Source organism: Amblyraja radiata, chromosome 34, assembly GCF_010909765.2.
Source record: "Amblyraja radiata isolate CabotCenter1 chromosome 34, sAmbRad1.1.pri, whole genome shotgun sequence".
Lineage (NCBI taxonomy): Eukaryota > Metazoa > Chordata > Chondrichthyes > Rajiformes > Rajidae > Amblyraja > Amblyraja radiata.
Genome location: NC_045989.1, coordinates 26,596,339 through 26,618,502, shown reverse-complemented (window position 1 = coordinate 26,618,502; position 22,164 = coordinate 26,596,339). Strand labels below are relative to the sequence as shown.

General features: G+C 42.8%; 1 protein-coding gene across 1 annotated transcript; it reads left to right on the top strand.

Moving 5' to 3' along the window:
- Positions 1–208: 208 nt before the first annotated feature.
- chsy1 (chondroitin sulfate synthase 1) lies at positions 209–22,004 on the top strand. The gene is made up of 2 exons (XM_033050532.1): positions 209–1,106; positions 18,768–22,004. Exons 1-2 carry the CDS (start codon positions 351–353, stop codon positions 20,355–20,357), a joined length of 2,346 nt encoding a protein of 781 aa, XP_032906423.1. The 5' UTR covers positions 209–350; the 3' UTR covers positions 20,358–22,004.
- Positions 22,005–22,164: the final 160 nt, after the last annotated feature.

Sequence of the window (22,164 nt, the reverse complement as noted above, 5' to 3'; positions counted from 1 at the left end):
GCGCCTTTAAGGGGCGTGGCTAGACAGAGCAGCCAATGAGTGGCTCGTGGCGGGCGGGTTAAAGGCGCGGGTCGACAGCAGGGAAAGTAGTGGGAGAGAGGTGGGGGCACTAAGACTGGGCAGGGCACGGCACGGCGGTGGGGCACTAGGACCGGGCAGGGCACGGCGGTGGGGCACTAGGACCGGGCACAGCACGGCACGGCGGTGGGGCAGTGGGGACATGGAGGAGCGGCAGTGGCGGCACCGCGGGTCCCCGGCCTCCGCCAACCGGCCCCACTAAACGGCGGGGTGATCGCCCCGGCCTCGGGTACCCACAGCCCGACTAGCGAAGCGGCCGCGCCCGGGCGGGGATGGCGCCGCGCTGTCGGCGCTCCTGGCTCAGCGTGTTGTTGGGCCTAGTGCTCGGCTTCGGCCTCGCCTCCTGGTTGGTGCTGCCCCGGGCCACAATGCCGGGGCGGGCGGTGCGCCAGCGGGAGAGGGCCGGGTGCGGGCAGTTAGCGGGGTCTGCAGGCGGGGAGGAGGATGAGCGGCCCGCCGCCTCCCGCTTCATGTACGTGGGGGTGATGAGCGCCAAGAAGTACCTGAGGAGCCGGGCGCTGGCGGCCTACGGCACCTGGGCCCGACACATCCCCGGCCGCGTCGAGTTCTTCTCCAGCGAGGGCTCAGACCTCAGCCTGCCGCTGCCGCTCGTCGCCCTGCCCGGCGTGGACGACACCTACCCGCCGCAGAAGAAGTCCTTCCTGATGCTCAAGTACATGGGCGAGCGGCACCTGCAGCACTTCGAGTGGTTCGTGCGGGCCGACGACGACACATACATCCGCGGCGAGAGGCTGGAGCGCTTCCTACGGGGCCTCAACAGCAGCCAGCCGCTGTACCTGGGCCAGACCGGCCTCGGCGCGCCCGAGGAGATGGGCAAGCTAGCGCTGGAGCCGGGCGAGAACTTCTGCATGGGTGGCCCGGGCGTGGTGCTGAGCCGTGAGCTGCTGCGCCGGGTGCTGCCTCACATCGGCCAGTGTCTGCGGGAGATGTACACCACACATGAGGACCTGGAGCTCGGCCGCTGTGTTCGCAGAGTCGCCGGCGTTCAATGCGCCTGGTCGTATGAGGTAAGGAGGAGGTGATGGACACAAGCTGAGCCGCTGATTCTCCGGCACTTTGTGCTCTCGGGAGGAGCTGGTGATGCCGGGGGAGCACCCCTCTCTGTGCGAACAGCAGAGGCAGGGATGCTGCTGGTAAAACCATAGTCAATGCATGTCACAGTCTGAAAGTATAAACATAAAAACACCCACCTAGGGGAGGGAAGAGCAAAGTGATTGCCAAGTGGTGCGAAGGAGCTCGCAAGCTTGAAGTCACTTCTACACCCAGGGGGTGACTGATGTACTATAGTGTGGAACTTTTCACCAGGTGACAGCTATTACTCGGCCAGTATTTTTAGTGAGATCCTTTGTCAGAAACTTGACCAAGAATGAGGAATTGAAGTTAAAGTTTCGACATAGTAATTGTTATTAAGATTATAAATCAATCATGATTTCATTCAAAGATGCTTGAAGAGGCATGGATATAAATCGTGCATCAGTATATATGTCTGGAGATATTATGTCTGGAGATAACTCCTAGTTAGGAGTATCAAACAATTGTGTGGATATTTGAGGTTTTATGTATGAAGAATGTATAAATTCTTCAATTTGTGCAGCTTCTGGATATTAAATAATTTGCATAATATTACTAGATCTTGCAAAATTGAATTTTGAGTTTAATTTGTGTAACAACATGAAAATCCTGACGTTGCAAGAATCTCCAGATGCTGGGATCTTGGTCAAAAAATAAAGTGCTGAGGAACTCAGCGGGTCAGGGAATGGATATTTTGGGATGGGATCCTTTGAGGGACCTTTCTTCAAATGGTCCTCACCCAAAATATCATTAGTCTATTTCCTCCATAGATTCTGTTTTACCTGCTGAGTTCCCACAGCACTTTGTTTCTTGCACAAAAAGTTATTTGAATTATGTGCTGTGGATAAAGTGGAGCAAGTCTACTTTATTTGGGGACCTTTTTGATAAGTTTTACATCAAAAATTGTTGAAAATAGAATTTGGTGTAGGTGGATATATATTTATTGGATAGATAATTGATGTACTAACTGGAAAATTGTGCATAAACGACCCATTTGTTCGATTGATGTGTCAGTGGGATCAGTACCATAGTCTCGGTTTTTTACAATTTGTCTTGTATGAAGTTAACCGACTGAAGTATGGTGACTTCAATTTTCTCGATGAAAGAGGACAAACGGACACCACAAAAATAGGTCGTGGCTGTGCAAAGATCTGGCAAATGTGGCAAAAGGATGCGAGTCTGAAGAAGGGTCTCCACCTGAAACGTCACCCATTCCTTCTCTCCAGAGATGCTGCCTGGCCTGCTGAGTAAAGTATTTTATCAACAGATGATATTTGGGTTTTTTAGAGCATGAATATAGCAAAGTAATAGTCTGGCGAAGTTGAATAAAAGATAGGGAGCATGTATATACAATATTTCAGTCGTATATAAATCAGAAAGAAGGTGGGTGCTGAGCCAATGGACAATGGTTTTGCAAGGAAAGGTTAAACAAGCTCGTTTTGTGTCTGCTGAAGTTTAGCTAAGTGAGGGTATAATTGAAAAATAAACCAACGGCTAGTGCTCACTCAGATAGGAGCTGAATCTATTGTTTAATACGATTACACCAACTAATCAGATTGTACCCTCAAAATCACAGTCCAGTCAATTCTTCAAGTATCGAACACTTCCTTAAAAATAATCCCAAAAAATCTTCCACCACTCTGGAGGAAGCACGAGGACTCCATCCTTAAAAACTGTATCTCAGCCCTGTTAAATAGGCTTTTTTTCCTTCATTGCTGCACATCAAGGCTATGACTGCACCTATAAAATCTTGGTATTTGTGTGGTGAATTAAACAAAATAAGCAGGGCATAAATGTGTTCTTTGTGTGAGACAAAGGGGCGACATGGGTGCACCAGAGTCTGCTTGTAGAGGAACGTTGGGCTGCAGTAAGTTTATCACACAAAAATCAGGGTTCTCACCGTATGTACTACGTAATATTCAATAAATTGAGTAGTTCTCGCTTGCCATGTGAATACGTTGTTTGAAGTGTCAGAAGAACCTGCCTGGAACCAACCAGACTGGTATGAATGCTATAAGGGGAATATGGTGATATAACTGCAAGTTGTTGGGAAATGCAGTGAGAAATGGAATGTGCATACCAGATTCTTACTTTTTTTAAATAGCACTAGGACAGAGAGAAACCGTTACCTGTGCACACTCTCGGGTACCCTGCAGTGAGAGTTGTGAAAAGATTTGTAGAATGGACAGGCAAATGGTCCAGAGCATCCGAGATGTCCTCATTCTTTGGGGAACTAGGGCTCCTCACTTCTATCATAGATGAAACCCTCACATGTATCTCCTCGGTACCCCCGTAGCTCTACTCTTACTCACCCCTCCCCAGTTGCAACAGGGACAGAGTTCCCCTAGTCCTCACCTTTCACCCCATCAGTCACCTCCAATAATATCCCACCACTAGTCACATTTTTCCATCTCCACCCCTTTCCGCAGAGACCGTTCCCTCTGCAACTCCCTGGTTAACTCATCCCATCCCACCTAAACCACCCCTTCCCCAGGTACTTTCCCCAGCAACCGCAGAAGATGCAACGCCTGTCCCTATACCTCCTACCTTGACTCTGTCGAAGGACCCCGATAGTCCTTTCAGGTTAGGCAGAGGTTCACTTGTACCTCCTCCAACCTCATCTACTGTATTCATTGTTCCAGGTGTGGGCTGTTGTATATTGGCGAGACCAAGCATAGACTGGGTGACTGCTGAACACCTTCACTCAGTCCGCCTTGGCCTATGAGATCTCCCAGTTGCCAAACACTTTAACTCCCATTGCCATACTGACAATTCTGTCCTCCATGGTAGACAAAAAATGCTGGAGAAACTCAGCGGGTGAGGCAGCATCTATGGAGAGAAGGAATAGGCGACGTTTCGGTTCGAGACCCTTCTTCCTCTTTCTGTCCTCCATTGTCAGAGTGAGGTCAAATGCTAATTGGACGAACACCATGTCATATTTCGCTTGGGCAGCTTGCAAACTGACGGTATGAATATTGATTTCTCTATCTTCAAGTAACTCTTGCATCCCCCTCTCTCTCCATCCCTCCCCCTTCCTAGGTCATTGTACTAGTTTTGCTGCTGTCCTGTGCAGAAAGAAACTGCAGCTGCTGGTTTAAATCGAAGATAGACACAAAATGCTGGAGTAACTCAGCTGGTCAGGCAGCATCCCTGGAGAGAAGGAATGGGTGACGTTCGGTGAAGGGTCTTGACCCAAAACATCACCCACAGATGCTTCACTGTTGTCCTTTTGAGGTTTATTGTCTGTATAACACAGCCAGCAATGGACAGTTTCCTTGATCATTGTTACTTTTTTGCATATCTTTCATTCATTTGTTCTATATCACTGCTCTTGTTTCACTTTCCCCTGATTCTCAGTCTGAAGCTGGGTCTTAACCCAAAACGTCACCGATTCCTTTTCTCCAGAGATGCTACCTGACCCGCTGCGTTACTCCAGCTTTTTGTGTCTAGTTTAAACCAGTATCTACAGTTCCTTCCTGCATGGCAAATGATAAATGTTGTGGAATGCCTTTTGAATGTGGACACAGTTGATATCCTGCAACGGACTAGGCTTTTAGAATTGTATTGCAATGTTTCTCTCTACAATAAAATGTTTTGTATTCCAAATGATCCAGATCTCCCACAGCTGGAACTGGTCATTATATGATGTGCAGCCAACATGGAGTTTGGTGATTCCTGTCTCCTTGCCCCTTGAGCTTTAAACAGCTGGGTAAAAGCTGACTTTAAATTTGATTTCAAGCAAAGATAGTGTGCACAAAATTGCAGAAAGATAAAAGTTGTAGGTTTGGATCTGAGCTGAATTATCTTCCATACAGACAGGCCATTTTTTGCGTTCTGGATTGCAGTGTAATTGTCACTGGATTTAACTAGTGGAAGGTGGCCTTTTATTAAAACATTTTTTATGAAAAACCTTCAATTGGAATGATGTCTTTCTAAACAAGATGGTGATAAGACTGACAGCACATTTCTGTTCCAAACATTATGTAACTTTGTGAATTTCTGAGGTTTGCTCATCAAAGAGGGCATTTTTATATTTTTGCGTCACACTGAGACTTGGTGACACGATTCCTGTTTTATAACTAAAAACAAACTAGATGTTGGAACTGTGTCTATAAAAACAATGCTGGAAATGTTCTGCAGGTCAGGCTGCAGAGTGCGAAGAGCAGTAGACTGATTGCTTACTGACTTTGAATACTGTCTGCATGATTCAAATGCAAATGCCTTATGGGCATGTTGGAATGCTTCTTTCTTAATAAACAATTAAATCCTGAACCCGATCAGCATTGGGTTTTGGCCTATGACCTATGAGAACGACAGGTGGAATTTCTCAGCCCAGATCTGCAGATTCTTTTATGCTTGAGGTCTCAAAGACCTCATCTCTGCCATTTGCTGATCATCAGCAATACTAACTTCTAGTTTGTTTCTATTAAGATGTGTTCCTTAAACTAATATCAGATAATATTTTATACTCTATCATAAATCTCCAGATTAGGATTTAGAATCGGATAGACACCAAATGCTGGAGTAACTCACCGAAACAGGCAGCATCTCTGGATAGAAGGAATAGGTGACGTTTTGGGTCGAGACCCTTCGGAGTCTGAAGAAGAGTCTCAACCCGAAACGTCACCCATTCCTTCTATCCAGAAATGCTGCCTGTCCCGCTGTTACTCCAGCATTTTGTCTCTATCTTCAGTGTAAACCAGCATCTGCAGGTCCTTCCTGCACATTTAAAATCAGATACCATTTTTGGTCTTGCTCACAAACCTCTACCTCTTTGAAATTGTTGTCACATAAAGCTTCCAAGTCCATCATTGCTTGCCCTTCAGTGAAATGTACCCAGTACTATGCCTCTGTTTCCCTCTTCACCAATTTAATTGTCAACCATATTTATTTCAAATGTGACAGCAGAGTTTGCAATTGTGTTTTTAGAAGAGTTTTTGCATGAGGATAATTTGAATAGCTAAGAAGGCAGGCCTGGAAAGTTGGCAATGCTCCAATCTAGACCATAAGCTTTGATCATTTCACTCAAAACTGCAAAATCTGGTTATCAACAAATGTATCTTTTTCACAGTAATAAACAAAGCTAGAAGCTTATTTTCACCACATAAAACCCTGAAAACTGCACAAACAGTTCGTATTCAGAGTAGTCACGACTTTGGGTGGTGTCCTGGTTGGTCATTTTATCAATATCTTTTTCTGTTACTGATTTCCCGAAGATGAAAGTTTAAACAAAATCCAAGAATGATTGTGACATTTTGAGATGTGATGCTGCATGTTATTTCCTTGCTGCTGTGAATAGGCTTGTAGCAGAGACTGACCTGTTAAACAAATCCTCAGGCTACTCATTTCTTACTTAACTGGTAAGGGAGCCCATTGTCTATATCCTAAAATGCTGTTTTCTAGCTTTATGTCATTTAGTTCCAATAAACCAAATGGTGTTTCTCCCAATTATGGATTACATAAGCTTCAAGTCAAACGGAGGCAGGATTTCTGAGTAGTAATTTCTAACTGTAGTGAAAATGTGGAGCCCCAGGTACTCGCTGTTGGTTTGGCCTGGTGCTGCACCTTACCCCAGATGGCTGAGAGTGGCCTAAATAGCGAGACTTCCTGGAAACAAGATCCCACTTGTGGTTCTGCCTTCAACTACAGAATCAAGGCATTGTCAATCTGTCTAATCCATCTCTGGAGAGACTAGAACTATTCTCTGCAGATGGTTTAATTAATGAGTGTTCTCTTTCCTGGTTCATCCTTATGCTTGGGAATATGTGGCCACGCTGTGAATTTTTCCAACCATTTTCTTGCTTTCGTGCATTTTTGTTGGCTTAAATTTAGAAGAAAATCAATTGTAATGGGAATTGTGCAAGGATCTGCAAATTTTATTTCCATCTGTGCATTTGGATACATGGGTCATTGTGCTACCTTGTTTAGTAAAATGTCTAATAAACTTGAGTTATTGCAATGCAATTGAATGCATCCAACAATGAAAGACTCTTTGTTTCTAAGTGGTTGTATGCCCACTTTTGTTCAAATTTGTTATTTATAAAAACATCCAAGGAGAGCAGCTTCATAAATGACCTTCAAGATTTCAACCCTTGAACCTTGGCCTGCCATTCATTTTCAGACCCAGGACCAATAGTCTGAGCATATGTGCTATCCCACTATGTATAACTCTTATTGGAGATGGAAGATTTCTGTCACTGGCATCAAATTCTTTGAACATTCCTTGTTTATATATGTGTTTATATCATTTTAATCCTCTTCTTAAATCTGATGCAATAGCAAACATATCAAAGCAGCATTTCCTCTTTGCCTAAGGTTTTAGTTATTTTTATAGGAAAAATATTTTGTGGTTATCTTTGAAATCAAGTTGAGGAGACTAACAGTAACAGAATGTAGCTCGATATCCTACATTTGAATTGAATTGGTGTAAGGATATCCGCACTGTCCTGTTTCTCTTCACAAAAATGTAGATTGCACCGAATGGAATTCTATTGCCACAATTTGATAACATGTAAATTTTAAATAAAACCATGTGCTTTGTTATTGCTTTTATTTTATTTATATAGCACATTTTAAGTCAACTTGCATTGACACCAAAGTGCTTTACTTAAATTAAATAATAAGTTTACATACAAACCATAGAAAAAGGTTAAAAATAAAGAAAGAAAGAAAATGGACACAACACATTATAGAGTTCAACACAAACATCCCCCCACAACAGAATCAAAAATTTCCACTGTGCGGAAAGGCAACAGAAAGTTAAGTCCTCTTCCTCTGAAACACCCGAGGTCGGGGCCCATTTGTGGCCTTGCAGCGAGTCCGATGATTTTCAGGGCCCTCTTGCCGTGAAGATGGAACACTGGCGTCGGGTGAAACAATTCCTCAAGCGGCTTGGAAAGTCTGGAGCGGCTGCCTCCTCCCCGGAGACCGGGGCACTCGTAGACTTCAGGCCGCGCCGGTTGGAGCTCCGACCCCGGCGAACTCGATCCCTGGCTCTGCGGCGCTCCAAATCCAGCGCCGCCCGCGACCGGACGCCCGCAGCCCCAGCTCCGTGATGTTTGGATCGACGGCCACAGCGCTCCGGAGCTTACCGCACGGCGACCCGGCAAGGCATCGCCCGCTCCGTGGCTCCGCTCTGTGATGGTGGTGTCCTTGCGCTGCGCCGCCGCCGAAGCTGTAGTCCCGGCCGGTCCCGACAGGAAACGCTGCTCCATTCTCGATGGTAGGCCGCGAGGACGAGGCGAAGAAGCAGCTCGGAGGGATGCTGCCTCTCCGACCGGGTAGGGGACTAAGAATTAAAGTTTCCCCCTTCCCCACCCCCACCCACCACATAAAAGACCTCCACTAACATTTTGGACAGTACTTAAAATTAAAAAAAAGGTGAAGAGACGGACTGCGGGCAGGCTGCCATACACAGACGGCGCCCACTCCCGCACATCCGCCATCTTGTTGTTTAATGAGTGCAATTGTCATATACCTTTGACATAGTTCTCAGTGTAAACTCTTGATGTGTGGACTAGTTACTGACAATTGACTTTAAAAAAATGGAAGCATGATTAGATCATGTAACCTGTTCTGCTATTTATGATCTTATTGATCGTATGTCGGCCTCTTTCTTTCGTGCATTCATAAAGTCTTGATGTCTTTAGTCCAATAATTTTATCATGGCTTTCAATGTACACAATTAATTGATATCTCTAGCTTATTGTACGGAGAGTTCCAAAGTGTCACTGACCCTAGCAATGGTTCCCTGGTCTGTCTTGGCAGTTCCTTAAACTATGCCCTCCAATGCAAACCCTCTCCTCACCTTCATCTCCCATGAGGGCATAAACCCTATCAAACCCCCTCAATACTGTGTTTTAAAGTAAGGTGACCTCTCAAACTGCGAGAATAGGGCTCAACCTGCACAATTCTTTTTGTAAATCGGTTCCATCATTCCTGAATCAACGTTATGTGCTTCCTGAACTTCCACCAGTTCACATGTACCAAGTATTGAACTAAAACTGGACAAAATACTTAAGGAGTGCTAATAAGGGCAGTAAAAGAATAACTCGGTGGGTCAGGCAGCATCTGTGGAGAACATGGATAGGTGCCGTTTCAAGTCGGGACCCTTCTTCAGACTGATTCTGTGGTTGGGGGGATAAAGCTGGAAGCGGAATGCAGAAATGTACATCGCTATCTCTACCTACATGGCCTGATGTGTCCCTCACCTTCCTGTTGCAGTCAAACTGGGGATCAGCTGTGATTCAGAGGCATGGTGAAGGGTTTAGTCAAGACTAGCACAAGGTGTACTTATGAAGAAACAAGGAAGTCCTAGCTGGTGAAACTGCGATACAGGGCTACATTTGTGCTGAGTAGCATATGATGGAGCCTACGGTCCTTGCAACCAACATTGAAACAAGCTGTGCAGTCATGTAGCATTTAGTCATAAACCATTAAAGTGGAGGATGGGATACCAAGACTTTCCTAAAACATGATCCAACCATTGGCCAAGGACATTGACATCAAGGCAGCATTTGATAGTATATGTTTTGGGAGGTAAAAATAGCAGCAGAGGTAGGTCCTGTTTTCCCCCCTTTAATATCATCATGGCTCATCGTGCACTTGTGTAACCTGTTCCTACCTCCTCCTAATAACCCATGTATTTATAATTCTGTTATTTGTTCAGTTGTGATATTTAATAACTTGGCTTCCATTGCCTTCTGTGGTCCAGGATTCCAAGGGCCATCTTGGGCAATGGAATTTTTCCCGATCTGTTCTAAATGGCAAGGGCAACAGATGAAGAAAAACATCACCATCTGATTGTTTTCCTCCAAGGCAAAAGCATCTCAACTTGGAAATGTATTGCAATGCCCAAGTCCTGAAACATCCTACCCAACAACAATAGAAGTATCTTCAGCAGATAAACTGTGGTGATTCAAGAACGTAGGCTTGAGGGCAATTGGCCATGGGCAACAAGTTCTGCTGGCCTTGCCATTAATGCCCAGATCAAGAACCATCCTGGAAGATGAATAAATACTATTTAATTACTAGCAAAACAAGAGTTGTTTTCCCAATGGTGTCTCTCTTGGCTGCAATGAAGCCCAAGGTTACAAGCTTGATGGTGTAGAACGTTTAGGCAAAATAATGAATGAAGTGGGGATCTCATGATAAGAGAACATTTAAATCAGTTTACCTTCTATATCAGAGCATGCCGTTTCTATGTGCAATGCAATACTGATGCACGTAATAGAAATGGGTTTGTAACTAAGGTAATGCAATAATGATGGTATCTTTGCTCCAGGGAATATAAATTGGCAACTATAGTCCTAAAGCCAAGTTAACGAAGCGTAGTAGACTGGTTCCTAGAAAAGTCTCTAGACAAGTAAATAACATTGAGAATTAGAAATGCCGCTGTGGGTAACTGCTGTCTCAAGAATATTGGATTGAAAACAGCTCAAGTTGCAGGAAACGGAGCCTGTAGGAGAATCTTAGAAACCAACAAACAATAGTTTTGCTGTATATAAACTTTAATGTTCTTAACATATGTGTATCCCCGTATGGAATAAAGACTGTGGAAATAAGGATCTACTAAGGTTAACTAAACTTGGAATATTCGATTGAAAAAGCTCAAAGTTGCAAAAGTAGTAAGCCAGAGTTGGGCGAATAAGCAGATAATATTAGCTCATTGATCATGGAAGAAAGTAGAAGTAAATTGACAAGAAACTTGCTTTTGAAGCTCTTACAAAATCTTTAATGCTTAAATGCCAAAGTAAGTGTTTCCCTTAGAGCTGAAATGCGAGAAGATTTAAAATAGATTAACGACAATACAAGAATTAGGAAAGTAAAAGAATGAAAATCCATCATGAGAAAATGTGCCACATAAACTAATGAGACCAAGGCTGACAGATGTATTGCATGTGATAACCTGCACATCCGGGTTCTAAAAGATGTTGGTACTTTTGTTGTAAATTGTCAAAGGTTCCTGTATATTTGCCATTTTGCAGTCTGAGATGGCCATCCATAAATGGAAGGAAGGAGAAAGCATTACCCTGCAGGAGGATGAGCACAATATTGATTGTCGGGAAAATGCTGATTCATATGAAACCATAACATGACCAGGTAGGGTCTAGAGATTGTCTGCAAAGTTACATTAAATTAAAAGCCTTGACAGATTTTGATCATGAGTCATGGATATGACTGACAATGATGGTCGTAGACCGAAATGTTGCCTATTTCCTTCGCTCCATAGATGCTGCCTCACCCGCTGAGTTTCTCCAGCATTTTTGTCTACCACTGACAACGACGGTGTCTGTTTTCCCTCCTGTGGTGATCCTGAATTGAAGAAGCATTTAAAAGTTAACCACATTGGTCAGACGAGGCAAGGGTGGTATACATTATTTCCTGAAGAATATTAGTGAATCGGTTGTGGTTTTTGTCAGGCTGAGTTTACTGGCCACTGTACTTGACACCAGTGCTTCATTCTGGTATCATTTAATGATTTTAATTGAAGCTTCCCTAAGTTTATTGCAGTATTTGCATTATGCCCTTGTTCCTACTTCATTAGCATAGCCACTATTGTCACATCTGTGGATGCAAGTGGGGATTTGGATGTAAAAATACCACGATTAACATGCCAGAAGCATTTGTCAGGGGATTGAAGGTGGTATTGGTATTAGGCCCATTCTTAGTTACGTGTGTGACCAAAAGGATGAAAACCTGTGGAATACTTCTTCTAATTCTGAAAGCTTTACAGGTATATTGTTTTTCACTGCATGTATGATTCTTATTTTTCGGTTTATCAAGTGAAAATATTATGTTATGCTGACAATGTTTGTTTAAGGTAAGAAGTCAAATAGGATTGGTCACGTGTGTGACATTTTGGTACACTTTCCAAAGAATGGACCATTAGTAGAGGATTGGTTATTGGTACAGTATTGGTATTAGTAGAGGATTGGTTATTGATAGAAAATGGTAGGAATAAATGGACCATTCTTCAGTGGATAAAAGTTAAATTATTGTTGTACCCCAGAATGTAGTGGTGCTTCAATCTGTTAATGAATTTGCTAACGGGCAAATTCAGGGTTCAGCCGTCCGCGACAGATGGGAACACGGGTTTGAGTGAGGAGGAAGTTACTTGGCTTAAATGGGTGAAAATATGGCATTGACATATAATAAGGGGAAATGCGAGTGTATCCACTTTGGTAAAAGGAATAGAATATCAAAATGCTTACATTTTCTTCGGTTTTTTATATTAAGATTTATTCAATCTGCAAGTTTTGGAATGCAGGTAATTAGGAAGGCACATTCACTGGTACTCCATCCCCTTTGTAACCCCTTGTTACGGCATTTTGATTATATGCAAACATCTCTGGAGTACTGTACACAGTTTGAACTTGCGCGTGCTGCATTTGGGACAATGCAGTGAATTTAATCTCAAGAATGAGCAGAAAGAGTCCCTGAGTTGTAGAAAGAGGGCTGATTTCATCTAAACAAACTATTGGGAACCTCAACAGGATGGATACAGTGAAGCTACTTCTACAGGGAGTGCGAAGAAGGGTCAAGACACAACATTGTCTGCGCATTTCCTCAACAGACGCCTGACCCATTGAGTTCCTCCAGATGTTTGTGTTTTTTGCTCAAGATTCCAATAACTCCAGTGTCTTGTCTCCTTGTTTTCTCTGGAGCTGTCTAGTACCAGGGTTGTATGGAACTAGAATTAGATGAGATGTTGTATTCAGCCCAGCCACCCTCGACTCCCTTGCATTCTGGACCTTTTTTTAAAGCTGTTGCTCATTGAAGCTTGGAAGAGTTTGTGCTCCAGAAGGTCTTTAAATTTTTTTAATCTTCCTTTCTCTGCTTTTAGATTCTGAGAACTGTTGTCATTTTCAATATTTATAGAATGAGGATTAACCAATTGAACAACACCTTTTGATAGGCGTGGTCGCAAAATAACAGTCTTAAGTTCTTGATTTGTACAAAATATGCTGGGGGAAACGGGCCCCTGGGCTGGTTTGAAAGTAAACATGAAACTAATGTAGTACTTTTGAGCATTGGGAGAATATTGAACCTAGGGAGGATAAAACTTGACTACTTTCATTTGATTACTTTTATTAAATTCCTCAGGAGGTTGATGTGTGTATAAATATATAATATTGTCATTTGTTTTTAAAATATCATTTTTGCTCTGTCACACTTTATATTAAAAGCTAAACAATAGTTTCTCTGTCAGAAAATTTGCCTCATTGAACAGCATTCGGAGGGGGCCTCTGGACAGCAAGTCCTGGCACATTGAACAGCCAATCTTGGCAGACAACCTTCATTAAAGAAAAATGAATGAATTTAATGTTTGGGATTTTTAAACTTCATGGGAGTGGACCTGCTTGGATGGGTGGAGTTTTGTCAGAAACCAGGACATTAATACCAACATGGGATTAACTGTGTCAGTCTTGATTATTACAATCTCAGTTGGACCTAATGCATGAACATCAGAGTGGACTAAGTTTGTTGGCCAGCAAGCATGGAAACAAGCACAGTAATGAAAGTTATCGCAATAGTCTAAAACTTAGATCCCTTGAGAAAAGGAATAGAATAGAGAGAAATAGAATAGAGAATATTCTGAGCGATAGGATATATAGGTATTTAGTTGGGCAAGGGCTGATTAGGAATAGTCAGCATGGTTTTGTAAGTGGGAGGTTTTGTCTTGCAAACCTGAGGTTTTTGGAATAAAAGGTGACCAAAAAGGTCGATGAGGGCAGACTTCAGCAAAGCATTTGACAAGGTGCTGCATGGTAGACTGCTATGGAAGGTTAGATTGCATGGGATCCAAGGAGAGATAGCTCAATGGATAGATAATTGGCTTCATGGAAGGAAGCAGAGGGTGATGGTGGAAGGTTGCTTCTCGGACTGGAGGCCTGTGACTAGTGGTGCGCCTCAGGGTTCGGTGCTGGGCCCGTTACTGTTTGTCATCTACATCAATGATTTGGATGAGAACATACAAGGCAAGATTAGCAAGTTTGCAGATGATACAAAAGTGGGTGGTTTTGCAGATAGTGAAGATGGTTGTGAAAAATTGCAGCAGGATCATGATCGATTGGCCTGCTGGGCTGAGGAATGGTTGATGGAATTTAATACAGAGAAGTGTTGAATTTTGGGACGTCTAACAATTGCAGGACCTACACAGTAAATGGTAGGGTTCTGGGGAGTGTTATAGAGCAGAGGGATCTAGGTGTGCAGGTGCATGGTTCCTTGAAGGTGATCGCAGGCACATCGGGTGGTCAAAAGGGCTTTAAAAGTTGGGAAATCATGTTGCAATTGTATAAGACGTTGGTGAGGCTGCATTTAGAGTATTGTGTTCAGTTCTGGGTACTATGCTTTAGGAAAGATGTCAAGCTGGAAAGGTATCAAAGAAGATTTACGAGGATGTTGCCCGGACTAGAGGGTCTGAGTAGGCTGGGACTCTATTCCTTGGAGCGCAGGAAGATGAGAGGTGATCTTATTGAGATGTATAAAATCATGAGAGGAATAGATTGGGTAGATGCACACATTCTCTTGCCCAGAGGAGGTGAATTGAGGACATCGGTTTAAGGTGAAGGGGGAAAAGATTTGATATGAGTCTGAGAAGTAACTTTTTCACACAAAGGGTGGTTGTATGGAACAAGCTGCCAGATGAGGTAGCTGAGGCAGGGACTATCCCAGCATTTAAGAAACAGTTAGACATGTACATGGAGGGGCCTGTTTCGACACTATCACTCTTTGACTAATGGATAAAGCATGGGGTTTATTCCATCCATGCAGGCTCTGCCCAAATGAGTAAGGAGGTCAATGCAAACATCTACTGGGCTGCATTGGTAAACTATAGCATGCTCTAACCTTCAAGGCCCTACTACCCTAAGCTTGGGTTATTACAATCTATGATATGTGTGCACCATGAGAAAATATGAATCTTCAATTAGAGGTTCACTTTTTTAAAATAATTATTAGGTAGGAAAGTACATATTTTATGGCATCATCCACAAATATAGCCGAGTCTCTTTTTTTCTGTAGAGAGTACCAGTTCCAGAAGCAAAGTTGACAATCCAGTTTCATGAACTCAGTTTGAGAATGAGCAATCATTCGGCTCTTCCTTTTTCCATTATTTAACCATCTCCGTGCACGTGAATTCTGCAAATGTCACGTTTTTTTTTTAATGGCAAAACATTGTAGCTATAATATAAGGGTTGTATTATTCCACTTCCAGTTTGAGTGAGCATGTGTTGTGAATATGATTTTGGGTAAAGTACATCCAGTGCCAACCTCAAGAGTTGCGACATTGATTATTGATTAGGCCAGCAACCTCAATTTAACATTACAACGGAGCAATGTTTTAAATCTTGCTTTAGGTTTTGAATCCAGTTTAGATTTGGATACAAGCCTGGGTTTACTGTTTTGTTTAGTTATTAACCTATTTTCACAAAATATGCTGCGATTCAAACTCCCTTAATTAAACCTGGGAACTATTCATTCTGTTCACTGTGCATAATGTCCAAGGAAGATTCCATCCCAAATAACCAGCAATAATTTCTTTGCAACTATTTTAAATTGCTGATGGTTTCAAGCTGAGTGTTGCTGATAATATTTTAAACATTTCCATTAAATCTTGCACTTTGTGAGACCTATGGAACTCTGGTGGCTGGACATGGCAGTGCAGTCTATACTATTTTAGTCTGTTGTTCTCCAGGGATAGAGGGGGAAATCTCAATATGCGTTTCTCTGAATTTGTCCAAGTCTACCTAGAAAGAAGGCAAGTTGCACTTACAAAGGTGTTGGGAGCCGATGCCTTGATATTCTGCATACTGCATAAACGAATCTTGTTTACAGCAACTAAAAACAAAGCACTTTCAATGCCTCTGCTTCATGTGTCAGACGCACTGTAAAATAAACTGCACATTCCTTGCTAATTCAAGCCTATTCCAGATCCTGCCTCTCATCAATCACAGATTCTGTTTTCACTTCTGCCTATGGGCTCAAATAACTTGGTGTGGGATGTGCAAAAAGAACCTCTTTTGAATTGATTACGAAAACGTTTAGTGGTGGGCGGAGAGAGGCACTAATATTTACAGTGGTAAACAATTGATCATGGAGTAATCTCAAATTTAACCAACAATTTGGTCTGAAGTGTGAATCTGATTTTAGTATAAAGTATAAAAATGTTTGACAACTTTTTGTTGGATACCTTGTTAAGGATCTTTAGCACTATAGGTCGATGAGCTGTATTCCTGATGATAATCTACAAATGTTCTTGCAGGTATGGTGCGATGACTTGACCTGCATGACTCTCATCAACTTACTTTACAATTCTAGTGCTGTCACATCCTCCTTGTGGTGGTTTAACAGTAATTATTTTTATATGATTGTAGCATGAATGGCTCTCGTATTGTGATTTGGCTAAGCTGGTTCAGAAAACTTGTCTTTTCAATATTGGGAATCTGAAGACATACATTCTAGGATTACGTTGGTCTCTTAACATTACGTGTATGTTATTAGTTTCCCTCCCCAAGAAAATAGGTGCGGGGGCAGACAGGGACTCTGCAGGAGCACTTGGACAGGTTGGGAGAGTGGGCAGAGAAGTGTCAGATGGAATATAGTGTAGTAAAGTGTGGAGTCGTGCATTTTGGTAGTTGGAACAAAGGTGTAGACTATTTTCTAAATGGGGAGAGAATCCAGAAATTAGAGGTGCAAAGGGTTAGGGTTGGGTTAGGCACAGGATTCCTGCAAGTCGCAATCGGTCAGTAAAGGAAGCAAATGCAATGCTAGCATTTATTTCGAGAGGGCTTGTATACAAAAACAGGGATGTAATGCTGAGGCTCTATAAGGCGCTGGTCAGGCCCCATTTAGAATATTGTGAGCAAATTTGGGCACCATATCTGAAGAAAGATGTTCTGGCTCTGGAGAGGGTCCAGAGGAGGTTTACAAGAATGATCCCAGGAATGATGTGCGTTTGACAACACTGGGCCTGTACTCAGTGTTTAGAAGAATGAGGGGGGACATCATTGAAATACACAGGATAGTGAGAGGCTTGGATAGAGTTGATGTGGAGAGGATGTTTCCACTTGTGGGAGAGTCTCGGGCTTGAGGTCATAGCCTCAGAATTAAATGACATTCTTTTAGGAAGGTAATGAGAAGGAATTTCTTTAGTCAGAGGGTGGTGAATCTGAGGAATTCTTTGCCACAGAAGGCTGTGGCGGCCAAGTCAGTGGATATTTATAAGGCATAGATAGTAGATTAGTATGGGTTATGGGGAGAAGGCAGGGGAATGGGGCCAGAAGGGAGCGATAGATCAGCCATGATTGATTGGCGGAGTACATTTGATGGGCCGAATGCCCTAATTCTGCTCCAATCACATGATCTTATGAAGCATTTTTTCCCCCCGTACCATAAATTGGCTTTCCTTAATAAAAAGGAAAACAAAAGGCAGAAATGTTTCAAGTCCTGATACGTGGCCTTTTGAATCCTAAATCATTGGACTTGTGTGTAATGGGCAGTTTGGAACATAGTCGTATACTCTGTAATTGGGCAGTGCTAGTGAAGCATGAAACAGTTATGTTTCAGCTCCATCACCTATCATTGGAACTATTTATGCTGCTAGTATTTTGGAGTGTTTCGTATCTTTGGGGCAATGTTAGGGGCTACGGTAGCATTTTAAATCATTCAGCTACTCCGAGATAGAAGGTGAATCAAACATGAAGCTGAGGAGGCCTGTGTACTGAATCTTCTCCAGGATGGGTGAAGCTGGTGTGCTGCTGCATACAGTGTGCCCACAGAGGGCACCAACACAGAGCACAAAGGAAGATGATGACTGAAATATATATGGTGCTGCTTAAATCTTATATTGCAAGCATTTACTAAAAACACCGTATCAAATTTTTGCGTGAAGGGAAGCTGGCGTTGAATATAAATGTTGGGTTAGAATTATCTGGCTGTGGCAACGCTTTGCTGAAAATACACTGTCATTCTGTGCTTTGCTTCTGCCTTTTTCAAACTCCTTTGAGACGCAATTTGTATTTTCTTACTACAGCACGTTATTGATATGTAGGTCAAGTTTTCCATGGGTGATTAGTGCATAATGTTCCTAACAAGCAGAGGTTTATCAGAGAGCAGGCACACTTTTTGGCACCTGGGGCAATGGCTCATTCAAAATCCAGTCAGCAAATGAGTGCACCATCTGAGCAGCATGGGCCAAAAGGGGCCCAGTTTTAGGTCGGTCAGTCTGTCCTTGGACGATGAAACAGTGTCAGCTCAGCCTGTGCCTGTGGTCCAGGAGCGCCGATCGTGGTCTCAGAGTTGATCACCATTGTACTTGACTCAGCACCTCCCATAGCGTCACCTGGAACACAAAGACTGACTGTGTGTGGAGGGTGATGGCTGCAAACGCACTCAATACATTACCATATCTTTTAATTTTTCTTGGGGTTAGAGAGAGCAGCGATATGAGGGAAAAGCTAGAACAGCATACTGAATTTGAGTGGACAAGACTCGAGGTCAAATGGCCTACTTACTCCTGCCTGTTTTTTTAATGTAGAGAAAACACTATGCGCACATCTATGAAGTTTGATCTCTGCGTTTTCCTTTCTTCACAGATGCAACAGCTATTTTATGAAAACTATGAACAGAATAAAAAAGGTTATATCCAGGACCTCCACAACACCAAGATCCGGCGTGCAATCACGCTACATCCAAACAAGAGCCCCGAATATCAATACCGCCTCCACCGCTACATGCTGAGCCACCGGATGTCTGAGTTTCGTCACCGCACCATACTGCTTCACCGGGAGGTGGCACTCATGGGCAAGTACACCAACACTGAGCTTCACCCAGATGACATCCAGTTGGGAATTCCACCTTCCTTTATGCGCTTCCAGCCTGGGAACAGGGACGAGGTTCTGGAATGGGACTTCCTGACGGGGAAACACCTTTATTCGGCTTTTGATGGAGAGCCGCCAAGAAAGGGGATGGATCTGTCTCAAAAAGAAGCTTTAGATGACATCATCATGCAGTTGATGGAAATGATTAATGCCAACGCCAAATCTAGAGGCCGCATTATTGACTTCAAAGAAATTCAGTATGGCTACAGAAGGGTTAACCCTATGTATGGGGCAGAGTATGTACTTGACCTGCTCCTTCTCTACAAAAAGCACAAGGGCAAGAAGATGACTGTCCCTGTAAGAAGACATGCTTATCTGCAACAAACATTCAGCAAGGTCCAGTTTTATGAGAGTGAAGAGATTGATGCTGCAGACTTGGCCAACCAAATTAACAGGAACTCACAATCTCTCTCCATCCTCTCAAACCCACTCCAAATATTTGTCCCCTTCCAACTTGGAGCCAGTAATGTTGAACATAAGCCCAAAGATCAGAAAATCAACGTCTTGGTCCCTCTGTCTGGTCGCTATGAAATGTTTGTGAGATTCATGGAAAACTTTGAAAGGACTTGTCTGATTACAAATCAAAATGTCAGGTTAGTTATATTGCTACTCAATTCCGATTCAAATCCAGACAAAATAAAACAATTTGAGTTGACAAGAGATTATCAGGTGAAATATCCCAAAGCAGAGATCCAGGTCCGGGCAGTTCTGGGGCAGTTTTCAAGAGCTCTTGCTCTGCACCTTGGAGCTGCCCAGTTTAGCAATGACTCCCTACTTCTGTTTTGTGATGTTGACTTGATCTTTACGGTGGATTTTCTGCAGCGTTGCAGAACTAATACTGTGCCAGGGAAGCAAGTATATTTTCCAATTATCTTTACCCAGTTTGACCCCAAGATTGTACATGCTGGCAAACCTCCCAGTGACAACAATTCTGCTTTTACAATGAAGACTGGATTCTGGAGACACTATGGCTTTGGGATCACATGTGTTTACAAAAGTGATCTTTTATTTGCTGGTGGGTTCAACATCTCGATCCAGGGCTGGGGAATGGAGGATGTAGATCTCTACAACAAAGTCATTCAGGTTGGTTTAAAACCATTCAGGAGTCAAGAAGTTGGAATCATTCATATCCATCATCCAATCTACTGTGACCCAAATTTGGAACCTAATCAATACAAAATGTGCTTGGCGTCGCGAGCATCGACATATAGTTCCACGCAGCAGCTAGCCGAGCTGTGGCTGGAGAGGCAGCGGCCCAGTCCCAGCAACATCAGCACACTTGATAGTTCAAAGAGGACAGCATAATATCCAGCTCGGCTGGAGAACTTCATAATTTATTTTTTAATGTTTTTTATAAAGTAAATTGATTATATTGTAAATAAATGTTTTACAGATAAGACATTTTACTTTGAATAAAGGAGCGTTGTGGCCACACAGGGGCTGTTTAATATCGTGGTGAATGGTGGGATGATTTATACCCGCAGCACATTTACAGTGCTCCTGGTCGAGGAGCAGGGGGGTAAAATCATGGCCGTCCAGCTCCCCGAGATTACAACATCCAACTCTCATGTGAATGAAACACAGTGCTGGAGTAACTTGGCACATCAGGCAGCATTTGTGGAGGCAGTGGACAGGTGCCGCTTCGGGTCAGGACTGTACTCCAGACTTCCATCCATTTGTCAACTAACATCTGGTCCCAAACAAAAGCGTTAATTGTTCATTCCCACCACAGATGTTGCCTAACCTGCTGAGCTACTCGAGCACTTTGTATTTTGCTCAAGATTTCAGTATCTGCAGTTACTTGTATCTCCATTTATAATGTGAATAATTTGGCCATGATAATTATATTTCTGAAAGGATTTAAGCCCCTTTAATATTGAAGGACTATTGCACATCGACTTGGTTGTTACTCCATTACTTTAATTTAACTTTTAATCAATTAGCTAATGTATCTGGACTTAATTCAGTTGTTAACCTTGTTACTTTTTGTCATAATGTATAGATTTTAGATGCCAACAGTGAAACAATGACTAAGTTATAATTTGTTTATTCATCAAGTGTTGTGTAAATTTAGCAGGCTATGGATTTTTATGGAGGTGATTGGTGGCCATCTTCTCCACTAAATGGTTTAATTTCATTGCTGTGATTCACCGTCTTGTCCTATCGCCTTACATTGTTTTGGGTCCACTTTTGCAGTATCTTCATTTTATTGTGTTGCATATACAGGCCTTTCTAAAGTCTATGCTTTCATCTCCTGCCCAATCCTTCCTCCACAAAGTAAGTTTCTCCATTCATGTTGTACACTTATTTGAGCCATAGATCTAGAACATAGGGGTTTTAACCCTTTTGTAATGTTTGCTTAGAAAATGCTGGTTAATCCTTTAAAATATTGAGACGGGATCCAGACCCCAACACTCCATCCTAATCCAAAAGTGTAGATCTTGGACTTTAGTTAACACAGAGACAACCTGGCTGCTCAACACCCGGCTTGAGATCTAACTATTCCTTTGGTTTATGTTTCATTTGCAAGAAGAAGAAGGGCTTTAGTTTGGTCACAAAATAGTTCAGAAGAGAATGGACCATATTTTCTTTGGGATCACTGGCACATCTTGATGTGCATTACCACCAGAGCTGGCCTTTGGCTTGCCTTGCCAAGCCAGCCCATTACAATCGATCATGCATTGGTGCTTGGTTTTGAAAATTCTACCTCGTAGTCTGGCTCTTCCACTCGGTCAATTGTTGTCTGATCCAGTACTTCAAAGCTCCATTCCTGATCATCAATCCCTTCTCATGGATGGTGCCAATCCATCTTGCATTCCAAGGATTTTATTTGACTCCAAATTAACTCCCTCCCCGAGGCATCTGTTCATGTATGTGCTGTTCGTTTACTGTAAGCTGAAGTAGCCATTTAAATTTATGGGCTGCTTTATTAAAGCTAGTGTTAAAGGAAAAGCTGTTTGGGAGTAGAATGTGTGTGTGTGTGTGTGTGCATATATCAGTAGAGTGTTGGAGCATGGTTATTGATTTTGCATAATCTCAGGAATTGAGGTCTGAGCGAATAATTTATGCAAACAATCATAGACAAATCTGGCTCTGTTAAAAGTGAGAGTGG